The sequence below is a fragment of the Grus americana genome, chromosome 12 (genome assembly GCF_028858705.1).
Source record: "Grus americana isolate bGruAme1 chromosome 12, bGruAme1.mat, whole genome shotgun sequence".
NCBI lineage: Eukaryota > Metazoa > Chordata > Aves > Gruiformes > Gruidae > Grus > Grus americana.
In genome coordinates this window covers 21,915,695-21,936,197 of record NC_072863.1, presented here as the reverse complement: position 1 = coordinate 21,936,197, position 20,503 = coordinate 21,915,695, and the positions used below count along the sequence as shown (strand labels likewise).

At 43.4% G+C, this 20,503-nt stretch overlaps 1 protein-coding gene and 1 long non-coding RNA gene across 14 annotated transcripts in view; one reads left to right on the top strand and one right to left on the bottom strand.

Annotated features, from left to right (window-relative positions):
• LOC129211696 (uncharacterized) overlaps positions 1-20,503 on the bottom strand; it is a 281,089-nt gene that overhangs the window by 124,396 nt on the left and 136,190 nt on the right. The window lies entirely within an intron of this gene.
• LOC129211691 (vascular endothelial growth factor receptor kdr-like) overlaps positions 1-20,503 on the top strand; it is a 135,483-nt gene that overhangs the window by 39,049 nt on the left and 75,931 nt on the right. For all 4 annotated transcript variants that reach the window (XM_054839176.1, XM_054839175.1, XM_054839174.1 and 1 more), the window contains exons 3-6: positions 414-625; positions 14,233-14,360; positions 18,542-18,701; positions 20,127-20,263. In XM_054839176.1, coding sequence (XP_054695151.1) covers positions 414-625; positions 14,233-14,360; positions 18,542-18,701; positions 20,127-20,263 — 637 coding nt within the window. The remainder of the gene's footprint in view (positions 1-413; positions 626-14,232; positions 14,361-18,541; positions 18,702-20,126; positions 20,264-20,503) is intronic.

Here is a 20,503-nt window from a genome sequence, read left to right as displayed (position 1 = left end):
TAAGAAAATATAAGTTAATTTAGCTGTTAAAATATGCAAAGTCCTCAGCTTGGAAGGAACATATAATTTTATCTGGTGCTTTCTAATGTTTGAAGTGGCTAAAATATAGTGTTATAAAAACAAACTCATGTTCAGGAAGTCTGTTAAAATAAAAATTAAACTTTCCTCCAGGAGCTAGCTTGCTACAGTTCCCACAGACTATTTCAGGAATCTCCTCTGCTCTGAGGAAGAATGTGGGGTGATCCACTTTAATTCCTTATGGGTGGAAACGCCAGCACCCAGCAACCTTTATTATTCATTTCTAAATGACACGAGTAGGAACACTGGGAACATTGATAACAGTTGGCCAGAAGGAAGCCAAAATTTTGTCTGAAGTCATGACTACCTTTAATTTTGGTGCGTTGTGTTGACAGGGGAGCACCTTCTGTAAGCTGGCTCTTGAGGGAGGACCAGAAGGAAGATCCCCGGGTGCACATAAGTAATTGTCGCAATAACACAAGGCAGAGCTGCAGCATGCTCGTCATCAAGAAAGTCATAGCTAATGACACCGGTTACTTCACCTGCATTCATGATGACTCCCCATCTGACGAGGATCTCATGGCCAAGATTTATGTGTTTGTTAAAGGTAAGAATTTCACTTTGGGTTTTTGTTACTGCTTTTTGGTAATATCAGCTGTGTTCAACTGTGGGATCGGTGCTAGGTAGAAGAAGCAATCCAATTCAGATGCTTTCACAAATCCCACCTCCCCACTGGCCCAGCACTGGAGCAAGCACCAGCTCAGACATTTTGAAGAGACTGGATATATTTGGATTTTCATGCCAGCTGAATTCACAAGGACATAGATGCGAGAACCAGAAATTACCTATCTTGTTCAATTCCAGGACTTGAAAACTAGATTGTCCCATCTAGTTTTGTGTTCCAAATAACTGATACACTGATTTCATTAAACCTCTTTTCCTTTTCTTTTCCTTTTAAGACTAAATTCTTTTACTCTAAAGGGTTTTGCTATCCCAGTGCTTTCCCTAAGATTCGTCATGAACACCCCTAGTCCTCTGTCTTTCCCTTTTTCCCCAGGCAAGAAACTCCCCGACAACATTCTTTGTAATTCCTCTCTCTCCTACACATTTGTACACTGCTTTGTCCTTCACATCTGTGAGACATACTTAGCAAAGCTGGATGACTATTACACATATTTTATTGTAAAAAATGGCCATTGCTCATTTTTTCTCTCTTTGAGCTGCCTCTCCCCCATGTGTCAGAATCATTGAATTCAGATCCAATAATAAATGGAAGCAGAAACTTCAGAAGAGCGTGGTCTTCTGTGATTAAGTGAATATAACATTCTGAGCGACCATTTCAATAATATGATTTTTTGTTAGAAGAATATTCCCCCAAAATGCTGATATTTTTTTCAAATCTACTTGACAAACGCATTACTAAACCACTGAATCATCTTGGATCTTCCAGGCTGAGCTTGTGAGTAGTCAGATAAAGGAGCTGACTTTTAGTGTCTTGAATAGGGGATGACATGAACTCCGTTGCTGCTGAATAGGCTTACTATTCAGCTCCCCACAAATACTCATGAAAATAAATTCATTTCATTTTTCTAGCAAATGCTAAAATGTGATTCTTTGAATCCTCTTACTAAAACAAATGCTAGAGAGGCAATGAGTTTGTCTGATATTACTTGAGTAGTTCAGCAAGCTTCTACTTAGAGAAAACACATGTGTTTGCTGGGCAGCTCGGGTAGCATCATGGTATTGCTGATGATGGTGAAGCCATCATGAGGCGTGACTTCCATCCCAAGGGGATTGTGATACGCCCACGCAGCTAAATTCAACTTTGGCACTACCAGGTGAGCACACCTGTTTGATTCGTGTGGATGACATTTTCCTGTCTCTTTATGTCTGTTGAAAATAGTCCCTTTCTACCCTTATCCTGCTTTCCCAGCAAGTCTTCCTCTTATCGGAAAGTAGCTTTTTGGTGTTACTTGTTAGTTCCTGCAGTCATTTTTTTCTCCCTTTCTATTTCCTTTTTCTGATTTTTCCTTGTTACTCTAAGCCCTGGTTGCTTTATCCACCCTGGTTCTTGTGCTGAGCTGTTTCCTTTTCTCATTACACACTGCTCAGATGCCCCACATCTAATATTGTTAACCCAGCCCAATGCCTACGCTTCAGGAAACAGTGCATTGAAAACTCAATTCTCTATCCTGATTCAGTGCCCTGGCTGGCTACCCAGGCCTCATTACTCTATAGCGGGAGCACGTGCAGGAAACGTTATGGATCTTTTGGGACCGCCTGAGCGTTTTCCTTAAGAAAATACCTCAAGTTATGAAATGCTTGCCGGCGATGCACTTGGAACAGTGCTAATCTAAAAAAAAATTGCAGGATGTCCTCCTGCTCGCCTGAGACTGCTGTGCCAAGGTTCCCCTGAAAAACATCACTGAATGGCTGTTTTCACTAAATCCTCTAAAATTGTTCTCGCCCAGATGCAATTTAATTGTGTCTTGTGCCCTCTCTGCTCTAAAAGCTCTTACTCAGACTCCTATGCTTTAAAAGTTATTGAGGGAAAAGCGGGTAGAAAATGAACCAGGTCGTACCACGCACTCCATGGGTGAGGTAGTGAGAAAGGCAAGTGAGTGGGGATCCCTCTGGTCCATGTCCTAGCGAGCCAGCTGCTCACCCCTCCCCAAGCCGACCTCTGCCACAGCAGTTTCATCTGTAAGCTTGCAAGTGCCTGCTGGGATCTGCTCTGCCAGTCTGAAGAAGCTGCTTGGCCTCAGTGAAATGAAGCTATTTATACCTCAGCATGGATGCTGTCCTCAGGGCATGCTCTTCCTCCCATTCAATTCCTGTGTATATTTGTTGAAAGCCAGCAGGCTGTTGTGGGGACGAGAAAGCTGTTCTTCAGTGAGGGCTCTACGAATTGTGGAGCTAAGCAAGGTATTCGGAACATACCTATGATTTTCTTCAATATTTAAACATGCCTTTTTAAGGAAATTGGTCCGGCAGTGTCTGGACATCACCGAGAAACCCATCAGTTGTCTCCAAGTGAAGAAACTCACAGTTCCCTGTGAGTGCCAGAGAAGGGAGAGCTCCAAAAGACATCTCTCTGGACATTATGTGGAGAGCACAAGTGGTCACCAGGGTGTTTATGAGACTGAGCCAGGTGGAGTGAGAAAATATTGAGCCAGACCCTGAAGGCTGGAGATTCCTCTGAGGTTACAAGCCATTATTGCCAAAAAAGGAAGGGGAACGGTATTTTTTCCCTTCATTCCTGGCCTGCTGCTTGACACCGAAATGAGAACATGATTGTATCGGAAGCCCTGCTTATTGGCTATTATTTCCTGTGCTTGCTTCTGTTTTTACAGCCTCCCTGGTGGAGTTTCTAAGCTCCGTCAGAATCTGGCATTCAGCAGCTCTCCCCCCCCCGGTGCAATTGAGCCGTGACCCCTGCACATCGGTCAGATCATAAGGGACCCGAAAGTGGCAGGGTCAGCCGCCATGCCTCAGCTGTGCACCGACACTCTGGAGGGAGAACTCAGGATCTTAATCCTGAATAATTGTTCCCGAGGCCTTTTCTGCTTCCCGCTGCAGCTGCAAGTCCCAAGGATCGTAATTAAAAAGCAAGACAACCCCCTTCTCCTGTTGCCCATCTCCTCGTTGAAAATACAACGTAGCTTAGGGCTGGAACAGAAATAGTCGGGCGTTTTTAAACTGCGTTGTTTAACTTCATTGCAACTCGGAGGGATAACCTCTGCAAGCAAAACACCAGTTGAACGCGGCGCTGCAGTGCGGAGCGGGAAGAGCAGCCAAGCGACTCTCCCGTGGCCGCTGTCAGAGAACAGGGTGAATGGGGGAAGCCCACCCCCGGTCCGCAGAGTATGCTGGCTCTGCTGAGCCAGTTCTGGACCAGCAGCAGTAACGACAAGCCTTCCTTGCAAACTAGCTGCCCACGTAGGAGCCCACGTCAGAAAGGCTCACGCGGACGGCATTTCCACTGCAAATGCTGCCAAAGCCAGCCAGGCAGTGTCATTTGCTTCTATCTATCTTCTGCAATTACCCTTCCCAGCCAAACGGAGACTTCCCTGTGAGGAACACACTCATTTATTTCAACCTTTGAGATCCCCGTGCCAAAGGAAAGGGCAGGCTGTCTGGTTTGTGTTAAAATATAGAGAGCCCTCTCCACAATGTTTCCTAGGGCACATATAAAATTTAACGTGACTTAGAGAAGGACGAAAAAAAGACAAATCAAGCAAAGATTCACTCCACCTTCCCAAAGGGCTATCCCAGGCCCCAGCCTAGACAGAAGTCAGGACTTGCAGCTCTCAGCTACTTGAAATACTGTTACTGTCAGCAAAGCAACTGTCTCAAAGTAAGATAGTCCTCAGGGCATCAGCTGGAAGAGCTCTCTGTACCAGCTGAAACGCTGCCTCAGCTTCTGCAGTGATTTTCCCTTGCAGTCCTTAGCTCTGAGTAGCAATAAGGGATTTGCTACACCTTTTTGTACCACTCAGTCGATGCACCAGTAGGAAGGAGCCTGAGCTCACTTCTGTTTTGCTTCCGTCCATCAGCAACTTGTCCAACATTTTTACTGTGGTAACCGGAACTGGTCACATCTTGCCAAATAGCGTCTGGAGAAGTTCATCCAAGTTTCCAAGCTGTGCTTTAATTCCTGTCCGCTCACACCAATAGTACTCTTTTGCTAGAGCTGTAGGGCTGAAGGAGGCAATCTCCTCGTCAGAGACATGGGGCGAGCAGGCCAGCAACAGACATCCTCTATTATTTTTTATGCAAAGCAGGGCTGTTATTCTGTGCCTTAAAATAATTATGGCCACGATAGGGCTGGTTCTCAAATAGCTACTTCAGAAAAACACGAGTGCCATCTTCTCTGACCAAGATACTGCAATTGGCACAAAATGATGTGCGTGAGCCCAATACGACAGTGTGCGTACACTGGGGTAGAATCACCAGTTCCTGTCTGGGCCTAGTGTGGTTCACTCTTTGAACATTTTAACAGTCTTCCCACCCAGAGCAATTCAGCTGCTGGTGTTTTACCATCTCAGTGTCACTGTGAGTTAGGATCACAGCAGGACTGAGGGAGTCATTTGTTTCTATAAATTTGGTTCTCAGCACTGATGTTTGCAGGAACACAGTGTAACCAGAAGATACCTCTGCACAGAGTCTGAGTTCTGGCTACTTTTAAAGTTCAGATGGACACCATGACGCGCCAGCACTGCAGGCTTGAGCCATAGTGCAGTCCTGCCAGGAGTCCAGAGCACAAGAACTGGAAATTCAATTTGAAGCAAGACAGCCTTTTATATGGGAGCACAAGTCCTGTTAGGGCCGTTCTGAAGGAAAAAGGGGGATGCATCCAAGCAGCTTGTCCTATCAGAGCATGCATCTCACCGCTCTCAGCTCCAGCAGCAAGGCATCCCCAAGGAAGGGTATGAGCTCTTCCTTGCTGTTGCAAAGAATGAGGAGGAGAGGTGGCACAAGTACTGCATCAGGGTAGAGTGTCACATCCACCACAGCCTCTTCGTTATCAAACAGTACAGCCCAGAGAGGTGAAGCCCCATCTTCTTCATCCCTTCCCCACTGACAGAAATCGAAAGAGGATGGAAGTGCATGAGAGCACCCCTCACATGAGATCATATTTTGGTTCTGATGTTCTTTGAAGCTGATTTCTGCCTCCTTAATTCTCTTGACAGTTCACAGAGATAATCTGAATGTGAGAGGCAGAAATGCAGGGCCAGGGTGACAGCCCTGACTTGGGCTTTGGCTTCCTTTCCAGAAGATATTACCAGTGAGAACAGAGTTGGAGCTGCATTTCTTCTTTCTTTCTTTCACGCTGGAGACATCGAGACAGCTACACTTGCTGCCAGACACTCAGCAAGCTGAGATAGGCAAATGCTGTCCTGTCTGCTCAGCATGGAGCCCAGCAGATAAGGTGGCTGTCTCACAGAGACTGGTGGAAGGGTTTGGCACCATATCCTGGTTAACAGTGTACAGGGCTCCGTGATGTGGGAAGAGAGGCCAGGTCACTCTGCAGGACCCTCTCTGTCGTTCCTCAAGTATTAAGGGCTGGATGCAAGATACTTTCAATTCTGAGTTGACATTCAGAATCTTCAAATCACATCCTGAAGGGTCACTTTTAAGTGGAAGAGCCTTGTAAGAGATGATGTTGAGTGAGCAGCATAAGTTCCTGGCACAAAGTCAGCGACAGCACTTGACACCCCAGCAGGAAGAGGTAACGATCCCCTCCTTCTCCTTGATAAAGGATTTCTAAATGAAAGCCTGACAGCCAAAATCACACACGCACACATTTCCCTCACTTCTTCCCTCCCATTTCTTATCCACTCAGCAACAGCTAATTGCTGAGCCTTACCCAAGGTCTGCAGCTGGCAGCAGCTAATGTAGGAGACTTGTTCTTAATGATGGGACTTCAGGTAAAGCTGGTGAATGTTTTCTACAAAGTCAATGCCTGCCTGAAATCTAGTGTTGTGAGGAGTCAGAATTTATGAATTTTTCTGATGCCTGAAACATAATTCCAGCCAAAGTATGGACACTTGTTTGTTTTTGGGTTTTTTAAAATAAATCTTTCAATGTTGGCTTTTATTTGTTTGGCAGTGAGAAGCATTTTGCTTCCACATTTTTTGAAGTAACACTTTTTAAAGTAATATTTTCCTCTACAAATATTCCTGTGTTTCTAACAGTAATCTCCAGGGGAATTCATTTGACCAAAACAGAATGCTTCATGTTGACCCAGAATAGCTTCTGGGGGTTTTGCAGTCACTTTTGTTTTGCCTAAAGAGAAAATATTCTGCTTTCTGTTTAATCTAAACATTCCACCACCAATTCTTTTCAATCCTTTAGTTTCAAAGATCCAGTTTCAAAACAAGAAATTCAAAATAGAAGTTACTCCTGTACCTAGAAGCTTTGATGGGTTACCAGGAGGAAGATGGCAGACTAGGCAACTTCCTTGTAAAGCTTTCCAAAATACTCTGACCAAAGTGTCACTTAACTGCTAATGATCCTATTAATGTAAAGAACAGATTATAAAACTCCTCTCGGTGTTTTTGACCTTGATGAAGACAAACTTCATGGGGATTATGTCAAAACATGAACTTAAAGAACCTGTGAAACTCTGCCCAGGCTCCCCAGCTAAGATATGACTGAATGAAGACGAGAAATAGTGAGGGTGAGAGAATTATCTTTAGCAGGAACAAAGTGAGAAGCAAAATGAGAATGTTCAGGAACGTCACAGACATGAACAGCCGTGGGTGACTGTCCTCAAAGGCCATTCAGTGCTTATCATCTCTGATGGATAGTATCTGAAGGGAGAGGTGGTGTTACCTCCGCAGCTTTAGATATGATACAAATACCATGAGACAAATTGCCGTCACGGTGTATGAAACATGAGCAGAAATGAAACGCACTCAAAATGCTGCACAAAATCCTGTGTGTGTGTCTCAGGACGATGTTTTGAACACCCAGGCAGGTGATACAACGCTGAAAAGTAAAGAGCTGTAGGAGAGAGCCTGAGCCTACAACGTGCTGAGTTCCGGGGGTGCAATGCTGAGGCTTTCGAGTCCCTCGGCTTCATCAGGTGGCGGGACAGGGCGGACAGCCCTCTGGAGAGTGGGATTCAAATGGCAAGCGAGCATGACATAACAACGGGTCTCCAGCATTTCCTGGTAGATAGTCACCTATATTACAGATAACGCTAAACAAAAGAACAGATGTCACCGCGAGGTGAAGGAGTCCCGTTTCTGTGTTCACATACTGTCACTGCCGAGGCTTGAAGAGGGAACTGCACGTTCCCCAGGCAATTGCTATTACGCCGCCGAGTTAAAAGGGACCCTCCCTAAGCTCATCTCAAACAGCAATTAATCTCCACCGAGACAGAATGAGAATTTAAACATGAAGGGCTTCACTGCCTGGAGGTAAACAATGTTCTTGGAGGCACTTGACCTTTGAGTTGCTTTTGCGTGTGGCGCGCTTGATTTTTCTGCCCGGCTCTGTCCCTGTGGCTGGACATCAGGCCCCCTTCCCCTCCGCTGTCCCGCTGCCTCTGCTTCCTTCGCTTTGCTGTTTGCGTTCCCCCTCGAGCCGTGCTGGGTAAACAGTAACACCCTGGCCTGGCTGCAGCTTCCTGCAAACTTCCACTGACCTGCAGAGCTAGACAGCCAGTCTGAGAGCGAAGGGAAGGGGCCTTTCCCTCGCCGTGGAGCTGGTGCTGCGGCTGATAACTCCCTAACGTGCTACAGCTCTTGTCTTTCTTCACATACAATGAGCTTTGCGGTCCAGGGTAAATTATTCTTTTTAATTATCCTATGGGAATTGATAGGTACTTTATGGGTACGATTCAGAGGGCATATTACCTTCCCAACTCAGGAGGAACAGATGTGCCAAGCTACAGGGAAATACCCTCTTTACATAAAGTGTTTCTTTGATGAGAATTTTTTTCCTCGGAGTTCAGTGCTGGTAACTGCAGAGAGTTTCCACGTCTTGTATTGCAGGACGGCACCTGCGTTCCCCATGCCACAGCTCTCCAAATTGCAACAGTTGAGTGCAATGGATTTACACCATCTGGAATTAGAGATCTTCCTTGAGGCTAAGGTTATCATTTTTAAAGAAAAGTGACCCTGTCCCTTTTGTTTCAAGAAGTTCTGTCTCGGAGACTTTTTTACAAGGAGTTAACTGATTGCTGATTAACTTAAGGTGGTGAACATGTTTGTAAAGCTGACAGTGACACTCCCGATGTTCCAGCAGATCATTTTTCCATGCCACAGTCAGTTTGAACTACTTAGGAGTTTCATGAAGGATTCAGTTTTTTGTCTGTGCAAACCATAACAAAGGTATCAGCTGGCAGTTGATTAGTTCCCTGTTCAGTATTTATACTTCATCATTTTGTTAAGATCCAAAGCTGAGCCACTCTACATTCTCTTATCTGTTAAGTGAGCAGTGCAGCTGCCTGGAAAAGCGCTCTTGCTCAGGACGTCTCCTTCCCAATGCAAGTGGCGTTGGCTTGCTCCTGCTTTCCGTGGGTTGTTAGAGCAGCCGGAGTGGAGCACAAGCAGGCTGCAGGACGCTCTGTTGCTCTCTGTACTGTACTCCTTAGCTTTTTTCTGGTTTTGGTTTTTTTGGTTTTTTTTTTTAATTTGCACAGAGTTTCACAGTTAGGGAGAACAAAACCACCTCCCTGGTCTGACTGGGTTATTTAGTGAGTGCTTGACCTTCACCTGCAACTGCCTTGTCCTTTCATTCCAGGGTCCCTTTCCTCTGATGGCCACAGTGCAGCTCTAACCTCATGGTTGAGCTCTCACGTCAAAACTGTAGCAGTTTAGCGAGTAGCTGCCACAGTGGCATCTTCACTTCAGGAGCTGCTCCACTAACTCACGCAGGTATCCCACCTTGTTTAAGAGCTCCAGTATCGCTCCAGGATTGAAATAGGGAGGAAAGGAGGCCTTTAGTTGACGGAGAACTCTCTTTAGGCTAAGGCTATAAACTGGATTAAGCACTGAGATAACACGAATTACAGCCGTCTGCTCTAGGAAACCTCACATGCTGTAGGAAGGAGAAGGACCCATAAAATATAAACCCTTTTCCTCTTTTTTTTGAAAACAGAGCGAGAATAATGCCCGTGAGACCTGACATCTCCCAGAGATTAATGATCAATCGTAGTTCAAGCCATCCTCTCCTTTCCCAACCAGAAACTGCCTTTCGCTGCTGTTAATTGCAGCGATTTTAAAACACTATCTAGATTTCAAATACTGATGGTAGAAGGATAGATTTATGTATTTTGGCTTCCAATTCAGATTGTAGCTTATGATCTGGGGTAGTGGAATTCTAGCTACTGGCTAGGCAGATGGCAATTCAGGTGCAGGCTGCTATTTAAAATCAATTAGGAATGAAATATAGCTTCTGTTACGTACACTGTAAATTCATGCTTCCCATTTAGGTGTTCTTCGATAGTTTAGTACCACCAGGACGTGTATCTGTCCTATTTACAGCTGGAAAAAGTAGATTAGTTTTAGGCCTGTTGTTGTGAATCTAAAAATTTGGTAGAGGTCTTGGAGGTAGGGAGAGATGATGGAGGAGAATGGGGTTAAATAATTATTTTTTTTTCCCTGAACAGGAAATATTTTTGAGAAAGTTTATTCTGCTTTGACTAAGATATTTCAATCATTGCATAGTTCAATATTTTCTGACATTTTAGTATTATTTAACATTTGCTTAGCTGCCTTCTTTTGATTTATGTTACTTTTTAAACAAACAGTGCTATTCTGAAATTCCCTCTAAAAATACTAGCACAAATATTTTTAAATTCAGTGTTCCCATCTTTTCAGTCAAAACAATTGTGCAAAATTTGATCCAGATTTGTGAATAGTTTGGTATCAAGAAGCTCCTTTTTTCACAACACGTTTCCTCTTGGCCTCTATTCATGCCCTATCCCCTTGTCATGTGGCACACTGGTTGTTCTCTCTTTTTCTCCGTAGGACTACAAATAGAGAGGAATACATTTGCCCTGTCACTTTTTTGCACTCGCAGTGTTTGTTGCAAATACAAAAAAAAAAAAAAAATCACTTTCTCTGCTTTTTCCTATAACAAATAATCCATGGATCTTCTTTTAATAATCCAGGGTCGTGTTTTAAGTAGAAAGGCCTTTCATCATTTGCAGAAGTTTTAAAATTGGCTATAAAAATATCATTACCTTTGATACCTCCAAGTACGGTTTAGCTGGAGAGCAAGGCTGCAGAGGCATTAAGCAGCACTAATGCTCAGGGACAAACACTAAGCACATTTTCATAATGTGACTCAATAGAAGAATTTAGCTGACCTGTTTGGGAAACTGCATAAGACATTGGATTGAGTAGAAATATTTCCTATTAGTTTTAGGGATTGGAACAAGCTACGAAGTTATGGTCTGGAGATCAGGTTTCTCAGCTCAAGGCTTGATTAGAACCAGTGCCTGCCTGAACAGAAAGTTCGGATGTGTACCTGAAACTTCCTAAATGTGGGGAGATTACAAGTCTAATTTTTAAATTCTAATTAGTCTCTGTTACATAATGTTTCTTGCAATGCCCTTACTCCAAAGTACATGCTTTCTTATAGACCAACCCAGTCAGAATAAATCAATGGCATGGAATAAAAGCTGACATGAAAAGACATTACTAGAAATGATAGACATCATCCAGATTGCTGGTCTTTATCTCCTGTTTTACTGCCTCGTGTTCAGTGCTACTGATCAGCTTCTTGTCACAGCTCCCCACATTGATCACACATCTCTTGGACTTGCACAGGGACCCAAGTGCCTTTTGTAAAACATCACCGTAACGTGTGTGACCTTTCTGATACACACAAGGAGCTACCAACCAACATTTGGTCTCATCGTGATGAAGCACGTGGTACATTTTGCCTGCTAAGAAACCTATTTCCAGTTCTCAGAGCTAAAATGAAGCGATCAACAATACAAACGGCAACAGTCCTGCTCTCCTGTCTCAGTCCCTGCCTTTCATTTTTGTGAGTGAAACTGGTTTGGGTTGTGAAGTGAAGGAACTCCAGCTCTGCACCGAGCTAATTCTTTGAAGATTCGTTCCAAGTGACAGCACTTCTGTATTTCCATGACATTCCTTAAGCAAAGACTGTCATCATTGGCCAAGAACTGAACACTGATATCCCCAAATGAATGACCTGTTCCCAGATGAGTTACCAGTCGTGGGGAAATAAAGACAAAGCAAGTGAGATGAACCAACTCTGTGTTTTCCTTTGTCAGCGAAGCTGTGGAAGAGCAAATCCAAATCTCACACTCCATGTTCAAACTGTTCTGCAGGTCACCAATGAGCGTAGTTACATCACTTACATGTAAAACACTTGTTACCCAGAAAAATTCAACATAAATAAGCACTTCACCTACTCTTTAGTTACAGATCCTCCAGTATGGAATACACAGCTCCCTGCTAGGGTCCAAAGGGTGAACATTGGTTTTAAATTGAAAAATGGATCCCCACTGATTTGAAGCCAAAGACTGTTTGCCAGGGATGGGGCACTGGGCAAGGAGAAATTCTGGAGGGTTTCACAATCTTAGACTCTGTTGAGAGTAGCCAAAATGGCCAACACCCAGAAAGGGATACTTGGAATTTTTAAAACTCCATGTACAGGGGTTTTTTCCTCACTAGCTAAAAAGTTAAGAGAAATATTTTGCTATCTTCTCATGGAGATTTTAGAACACTCTCAGTTTTACCAATAGATGAAGGAGGGAGAGCAGCCTGATACAGTAATGCAAGGATTAACGGGATGAATAGATAGCGTTTCTCCGACACACTGCAACTGGGGCTTTCTTCAATCATAGAACAGCTGCCACAACAGCCTTAGATGTAAAACGAGAGCATGCATTTAGGTGAAAGGATTGGGGCCAACTGGCCTGACATTTTGGTGCTAAACCAAGATGATCACACCATTCAGGTTCTTCAACACAGCCCGTGGCTTTGACTTTTGTGTTTGAGAGGTGTCTGACCACAGATGAGGGTATACGCAGCTTTTACCTGAGCTACTCTCACACCGTGCTGCTGCAACAGGGTTTTGCCCTGCCGGGGAATGGTCCAGCACATCCCTCCTGAAGCAGCTGCTCCTTGCCCAGCTCTACCACCAGCCTCTTGGCTGTGGAGAGCAGGAGGGCTCCCCAAGATCTACAAGTAGCATTGGCATCTTGATCTGGTAGTTTGTGGACTCTTTCACGTGTTTGCACAGAGACGTGACCTTCTGGGCAATTTCTGGATGAACTGTGGGGCTACATCCACTGAGCAATAAGGAATTGATTTTTTTTCTCCATTGAAAATCCCTTAATAGTACACCAGGAATTAGAGAGGAAACATGATACGGGGATATGAGGGTAGTTCAGGAAGTACCTTAATGATCTTCATCAAGAAGGACACTTCTCCTCATTATACTACATCAGAGAACAGGTCACCTACACTGTAGGTGCTTCCCTTTTCCAAAGCCTTAAAGTGTTTGCCATTGTTGAAGGCCTCCTACTAGTCCATAGCGATGGACGTGTCAGTCCTGGTTGACTGCATTCATTACCAGCTTAGCCCATTTGGGAGTAGTTAAGCATTCTTTTGAAAACTGATTTTAATTTCCTCATAGCACATCCTTTTTAAAAGTACTGTCAGGATACTTTAGAGCACATTTTTGTAACCTAGATTGTTCACAAACCTTTCATGTCAGCTATTTCCCATGCTTTAGGTGAAGCCATTTCCAAAATATAATTAAGTGTGTGGAGGCAGGTCCCAAGCCAAGGATAAGCAGGTTGAGGTTATTGTACAGGGTGCACATCCTGTCCTGTCAACAGTAGAATCCAAACCCAAAGGGGCTGATTGCCCACGCTGTGTGGTGTGGTTGGTATTGCATTAGCTGAATGGTACTTGAAACTCTGTGCTATAAGAATATCAAGTCTAAGAATGCTTTTTAGAAAAATCTTGAAGCTTTTAGGATTCCACAAGCAGTATTTTAATTTTGTGATGACCATCACTGTATTCATACAATGAAAAATCAGTGAATGAGACTCAGAAGCTTTATTACCTTAAACTACCTCAGATTTTTATTTATTTCTATTGTATATCTATATCTAGTCTGATTAAATGTGGCAGATCTGTAGAAAATCCCACAGTTTCCCAAGAGCATGACCAAGGTACTTCACTGTTAGATGAAATAGATTCTTTTGGCCTGGCTTTGAATATCATGGGTCTACATTCCCTTTTTGCATGCTTTCTGCAGTATTCTAGAGATTTTCATTTACAGAAAGAAGCTTTTTTCTTTCAGTAGAAACTGCTGTAAACCTATTGTAACACTTAACTGCTGTGGAATAGGTATAATATCACCTGTGAAAGAAATTCAGAGCACTGAGGAAAGAACTAACTCAAGGGCCATGAAGACCTGTAGAGCTGATTTATTAACTGCATTTTTACAGATGGAGAATGGATAAGAAAAGGAGTTTTTTACAAGATTACACTGCAAAAAAGGGTTAGAAATGGGGTATTCTGATTCTTGGTCATTGACTATAATCCCTAGATAACACTGGCGTTTGCAAACAAGCAAGATGTGACTGGATGTCTTGTCTCACGCTACAGTGAGCCTTCTGTGGGCAGTTAGCCGCTCAGATTGCAGTGCCCTTCTGCTCATTGATCAGTAAAGGAGCAGTTTTGCAAATCAGTGTTCTTTTCCCTGCAGACTACAAAAATCCGTTTGTGGAGATTCACCCGGAACATCCCGAAATAATCTACATTTTAGACGCTAAGAAAACGGTTGTTGTCCCTTGCCGAGTTACCTCGCCAGATATCAAACCCAAGCTTTCCAAGGTAAGATGCTGTTTCAGAGAAACTCAAACAATTCATAGGTCTGGGCTGCCAACAGAATGGGTAAAAATGCAAAATAAAATCTATGAAGCTAGGTAAGTTTCAGAAAAAAAATAGCAAAGACACTGAAAATCCAGAAGCACAGTCCTGCTCTTGCAGTGTATTACTATTGAACTGTGTACAAGGGTGTTTCAGGGATTAGGCTGAGTTTATCACATATTTTTCTCATCTTGTGGCTGATGTTCCTCCATAAATTGGCAAAGATAGATGACGAGGCACTGTTTTTGTCAAAATTCTTTGTGTAACACCTAGCTATTAGCTATCTTCATGAAAACTATCTTATACACCTTGAACCTCCTCAGAACAGTTGCCCATTTTTGCTTGATTTCATAAATTTAAACCAAGTTTCAGCCTTGGGAACAAATGCCTACAGCATCCATCCCTCTGGCAGCAGTTACATCTGAATGTCAAGGTTACAGAATGGTCTGCGGAGGCCAAGGCCATTTGGTGTAATAAGAATGGAAATTTAAGGTCTGGGGCTTCCTCAGTAGATGGAGATCTAGTCACTCATTTAAAGGGCTTTAGAATTGCTCTGTAGAGAAGCCTATCACGGAGTGAGGAACATAGTTCTCCTGGCTCCAGTCCTGCCTTTTACCTAATGGGTTGTGTGCCTTTCCGTTCCCCAGCGAGGCAGACTGCTTGAGCTGTCCTGCCGGGAGCAGGAGCTCATCCTCTGCCCCTGTTCCACAGCCTGCTCTGGAGGGGCTGGGAGAGATGAGGTTGTTCTGCTGGGAATGCTGCGATAGCGGAGCACACGCAGATAGGCTGACGCTGTGCTGGTGGAGGGGTCTGAGGACCTCTGCTCCTCTTAGCTGTTGGATGTCTTCATTGGTGGATGTCTCCTTCTCCTCGGAGACAGCACGTGAAATCACAGAGGCCTGAGACAGTGCTCGGGCTCCTGCTGAGACCAGTGGCAAATTTCCAGCAGACGTGCAGAGGGACAGCACTGGCCTTATTGCTTTAGCAGATCTCTATTTTTAAGTTTTGTCAGTAGGGATTAAAAGGGGGGGAATAAGGCTCCTCTCAAGTGATAGCTAGTCACTTTAGCCTAGATAAGTGTTATCATCTTCTCCTTCTTGGCTATAAAAATGAAATATCCCCATCTTATTTTAGCCTACTTCAACCGAATTCATTGCTGGAGTTCTGCTGCTGACTTCAGCACAATCACATGAGCCTAAATGTGGCCTTGGAACCAAGCAGACCTCCACATTCATCCCCTTACTTACAGGCAGCCCTGCTCTCCCTGCTTGCCAGCTAAATTCTCTCCTGGTAATTTCTTCAAACACAAACTGAAGTCCTTTACCTTGCTGCAAGCTGCTGCCGGAATGAAACCTCAACTGAAACCTCCCTTTTGAATTGCAAAGAAAATTGTCCCCCAAAGATTTTTCCCTTTCAAGGGAGAGCAGCTGGACTGCAGGGCAGGGACGTAGAGGTTGAGTGCCGCTCCCCAAAGGACCCTCCTGATGCTGTGAGCTACTCAAGGCGTGTGTTGGCTTCGGGAGCCGCCAGCCCCGGGCTCCATCTACGGAAAGTCACCGCTTGTTTTGCCCTGTCTGGGAATTTCATAGCGCCGTGTGGAGCCAAGGTGGCGGCTTCCCGTGCGAAGGGGAAGCGGGGTGGGAGAGGGGTGGAGGTAAGGATGGGGGAGGAGAGGGGAATAAGGCGATCAGACAAATTTAGAACATCCTCTTCTTCCAAATTTAATCTCCAATAGACAACAAACTTCAAAGGGAGGAAAGCCACTGTGATTTCCTTCAAGCAGCATTGACGCTTTTTGTTTGATTGTTTAAATATATATTTTTGAATATTTTATGAAGACGTTTAATATGTGTGTAGTGTTGAAAAGGGCCTCCTCGGTAGGGTTATTTTTTTCTTTCCCCTTCCCCTAGCCATCAGGGAGCAGAGCTGCCAAACCTTGAAGCTCAGCTTTATCACATTTTATTATTCTTGTAGAAAATGTACTTTTTTGCACCGTAAATTAAGTTCCTTATGTTACCATTATACTTTAAAATCATTGCACACTCTGGCCTTTAAATATGTATGGGGAAAGGTACCTCTTGCTAATACTAAACAGATCCCAGCTAACTCTACATATCATCTTTGTTATTAATAAACCCATGCTAAGACACAAAATTCAAACTTTTAATTTTGCTGAACATTTTAATTCTGGACAAAACAAGCATTTTCAGGCTTGTCAGATCTGTTTAGCCACTGAGCTGGTTCAGTGTGCGTTTGCCGCTTACAGCTTTGACCTTCATGGGTGTTAAAGCGTGATTAAGCCTCAGGTCTCAGATCTCTTTCTGTAATTTTCCTGAATTTTCCTAACGGTTCTGAACAGAGATGCCACAGCTTGATTACTTGGAAAGTATTTACATGAAATCCATGTTTCCTCCTACTGTCGGAAGAGAACCGCTGTGCCAAAAGAAAGCAACTTCTCGCTGCGGCTGCTTCCCCACAGCAACATCACCGGTCACTGCCCCACAGTCATAATTCCTTTGTCTTTGATCTGTGCTGAATATGTAATAACAAGCGATGTAAAATAATGCCAACCTGATCAATTGTGTATTCATACGAGAGGTATGAGCAGCAGCTCTCAAAAGCCTGGGGCTGAAATTTCTTTGGAACAGGAGTATTATTTAAACTGAATCCTATTTAAACCACACTGCCATACAAGACTACTGTTTGTTTGGAGACAGAAACAGAAATTGCATGCTGCATAACAAGAATAAGAGCAAAACTATTACGTCATTGGGGAGATTCCTGCTTGCGGTTCCTAGTGCAGCTCTTCCCTTGATTAGCTCCAAAAGTTAAACCAAGGTAGCTCTGAAAAGGAAAACATTAACTTGCCTCATCTTTGAGAAGCCAGCATGTGATAAGAAGGAAGGAGACGCACTATGCAAATAAAGTTAGTTATCATGCAACTGTAGGCACACTCAGGTTTCCCCAAACCCTTCATTTTTCAGCCAAAAGTGATCTCAATGCTCCTGCAGCACACCCTCAGTCCTAAAGAGGCTTCCTGAGTCCTGCTGGCAAAGTCAGACCTACAGCCTGTGCCTCCATTCACCTGCCCGCAAAAATTCAGTCCTCTGCTCTTTTACAGACTCCTGAGTTATTTGTCTGCATTTAATTTCACTTATTTCTTTTCTACATTATAATCCAGGATTCTCAAAATGATTGGAAAGTAAATTGCATTTTCTTTAGCAAATAGACGATTTCCCTGCGTGTTAATAATAATAATAAACTAATTATTCCCACCAACAAAAGCTAACCTGCTTGACGTCAGCGCTGTCCAAGGGTATACGGAGGGTTCATTCTTATTAAATGAATTTTTGCTCTAGTTTGTTTTCCACATTTGCCTTTCGTATCCTCACTTCTTCCTCATAAGCAGAACTTACAGATATTGGCTTTTAAGAATCTCAGAACAATGAGTGTTTATGAATTCAGGACCAAAACCGCCTATGTTACTAAGTCCCTTATTTCTGCCACCCTATGATTTAGCATCTTAAGTCATCCATACTGCTTCAGTGCCTACTGGGAATCCATAGGCTGCTTTCCGTGATATAGAGAATCTGATGACTAGCCATAGACCATAGCTTGTAGGTGACTGCCAGCAGGTGAGTTAGTGACATGAATAATTCTGATTTTTTGGGGTCTAACTTTACGCATACTTTTAAAGTACCGTGAATTCGCAGAAAAACATGTGGTAGCTACGTGTAGCATTAGGAGAAGCAAATTTTGTTCTTAAACACTTCCAAAAATATTACCCTACAAAATTCATACAAGATAGGCATAATTATTTCCAGTAAAGAGATGAGGGAAATGGGACCCGCAATGGGTAGCATGGTATCTTGCCTAAGATCTGAGAGGACTGGGGCTACTGAATCAAAAGCCACAATTATGATGTCCAAGTTTTGGATTTCAAAGACAGTCATACCTTAGGGAGGGCTTCTCTATTTGCTTATGTTGATGTTGCTTAAGATATGTGTGGAATGAGACCACCAACCACTCTGAAAAGTCAAATATCTACCCTGCCTCTAAAGCAGAACAGCCTTGGCTGGTTGCCTCTATGGTCTGCGGGGAACAGGAATGTCTCACAAGCCTCCCATCTGTCTGTTCTCTTGCAGTATCCTCATTCTGTAGACATGAACCTCAAGAGGATGGTGTGGGACCCAAGAAGAGGATTTGTCATCCCCTCTCATTCTTTCGTTTACTCTGGCGTACTCACATGCACTGCAAATGTCAGTGGAAGCGTGTTCACCTCCTATTACCTAGCACAGAGACTGGGTGAGTGCCTACTGTGCGCCAAGGAATGACTGCAATGTTTCTATTTCATAGCGAAGCTCCTGGGTATTATTTCTCGGTTAGCCTCAATTATATTTGATATATCTCACTGGTATGTATCTGTAGCAAGTCCAAGCTGGAACGCTAAAAGCAAACTCATTCTTTCCCTTCTCTTCCTATTCAATAGAACTTGGATTTGATCCACTCCTGGTTTTGAAAAATTACCAAGCGTTGAGGTGGTACAAAATAGGAGTATTTTATTCAGCCCCCACCAAGGCTTTGTTTGCTTGGACTGAACTATATTTACGTTAAAACAACTGCTGATTTAGGCGAAACCAAACAGTAGCTTTCTTTTTGCTTCCGGTCATTAAACACACAAGATCATGGTATAAAAATCTCATTAAACTGCTAATTCAAATCTTTGCTTTTTTATATAGTTTCTCTTGGTGATTTACTATACCCTTTCCCTTGTATTTACAGTTGAGCTTCAGCTCAGAATTAAGATCTGAATTTGAAGCAACTAAACATTACATTTTTGAGTGCTGGGGATTTATATGAAGCCAATTAGAATTTATTTTTCCTTTGTTTTCAATGTATGTTCTTTCCTCATGTATTATATTTTTGACAGAGGAGAGTTTATTGTGACTTCATTCCCATTAGATCATGGCATCCTTCTATACAATTAGCACTCAGCTTTAAACAACAGGCTTGTAAATCTGTATGGCAGCCAAATAAAAGTCCTGTAAATCTCTCTCTCTCTCTCTTTTCCTTCATTGTTGGAGCAAAGCTAAAAACCCATTAGGTCATCCCTCTCTAGCCCAAAAGGACGCAGGCAATACCTTACTCTATAAAGTGGTACTACTGTACAGTGGTCAGTGTGTTTGGTATGGGGCACCAAAAACATGACGCAGGCTTATTTCAGAGTTGATGTATGTAAGGCATCAATAAATATATTAGATGAAGATTTGGGGATCTCATTCAGAAAGGAAAGGTAGCTGGTCATCAGAGGGCAGGAGAAACATGTTTCGTGTTTTACAGAAGTGAATCCTCTCTCAGATATGGAAATGCTGAAGTGCTCAAAAGGGCGAGTCACTTTTGAAAACTTTTTCTGGGAATGGCTGTGGAGCTGATGAGCGAGGGTTGGAGCCAAACATGGCAAATGCAAGAAAAGTAATTCATAAAGGACTGTGTCCACATGTGATCAGTTAGTTTGACCAGCTGATGTTCAGGCATCTATACAACTGATGTAATGTTTCCATTGTGGGGGCATTTCCACCAATTTCCATAGAAATGCCAGAAGAAGGTGAGGTGTTTTGGAAACTGTGAAAGGAACGGATGTTGGAGGGGCAATCGGAGTGTGGATTCCATCTTAAATGTCATTGGTGTGGAGAGTGCTGTGTGGTTACACCTTTGCTTTTTTCATTTCAGAGGGCAGAGTACAGAACCTGGTTCTGAAAGCAACTCCCAAAAAACTGCTGGTTGGAGAAACTCTCTATTTGGAATGCAGAGCAGAAACCTTCATCAACGGGCGCATTGAGCTCATCTGGACATGTCCTAATGGGAGAGTGAGTTGATGAAAATTCAGTATTCTGCTCTCAGGCACTCTTCCCCTACCCAAAAGAAAGATCTGTTCACAGGGCTGAGTAAACCCTAACTACTACTTATTCTGAAATACAGCCAACCATTTGTAAGCCTACAATTGATTGTATTTTTAGTTTGGATGAACCTAAAACTTATCTGACCATCTTGAACCTGCAAATTAAACTGCAAATCTCCGGCTAAATATACGCTTGCAAGAAAAGCCA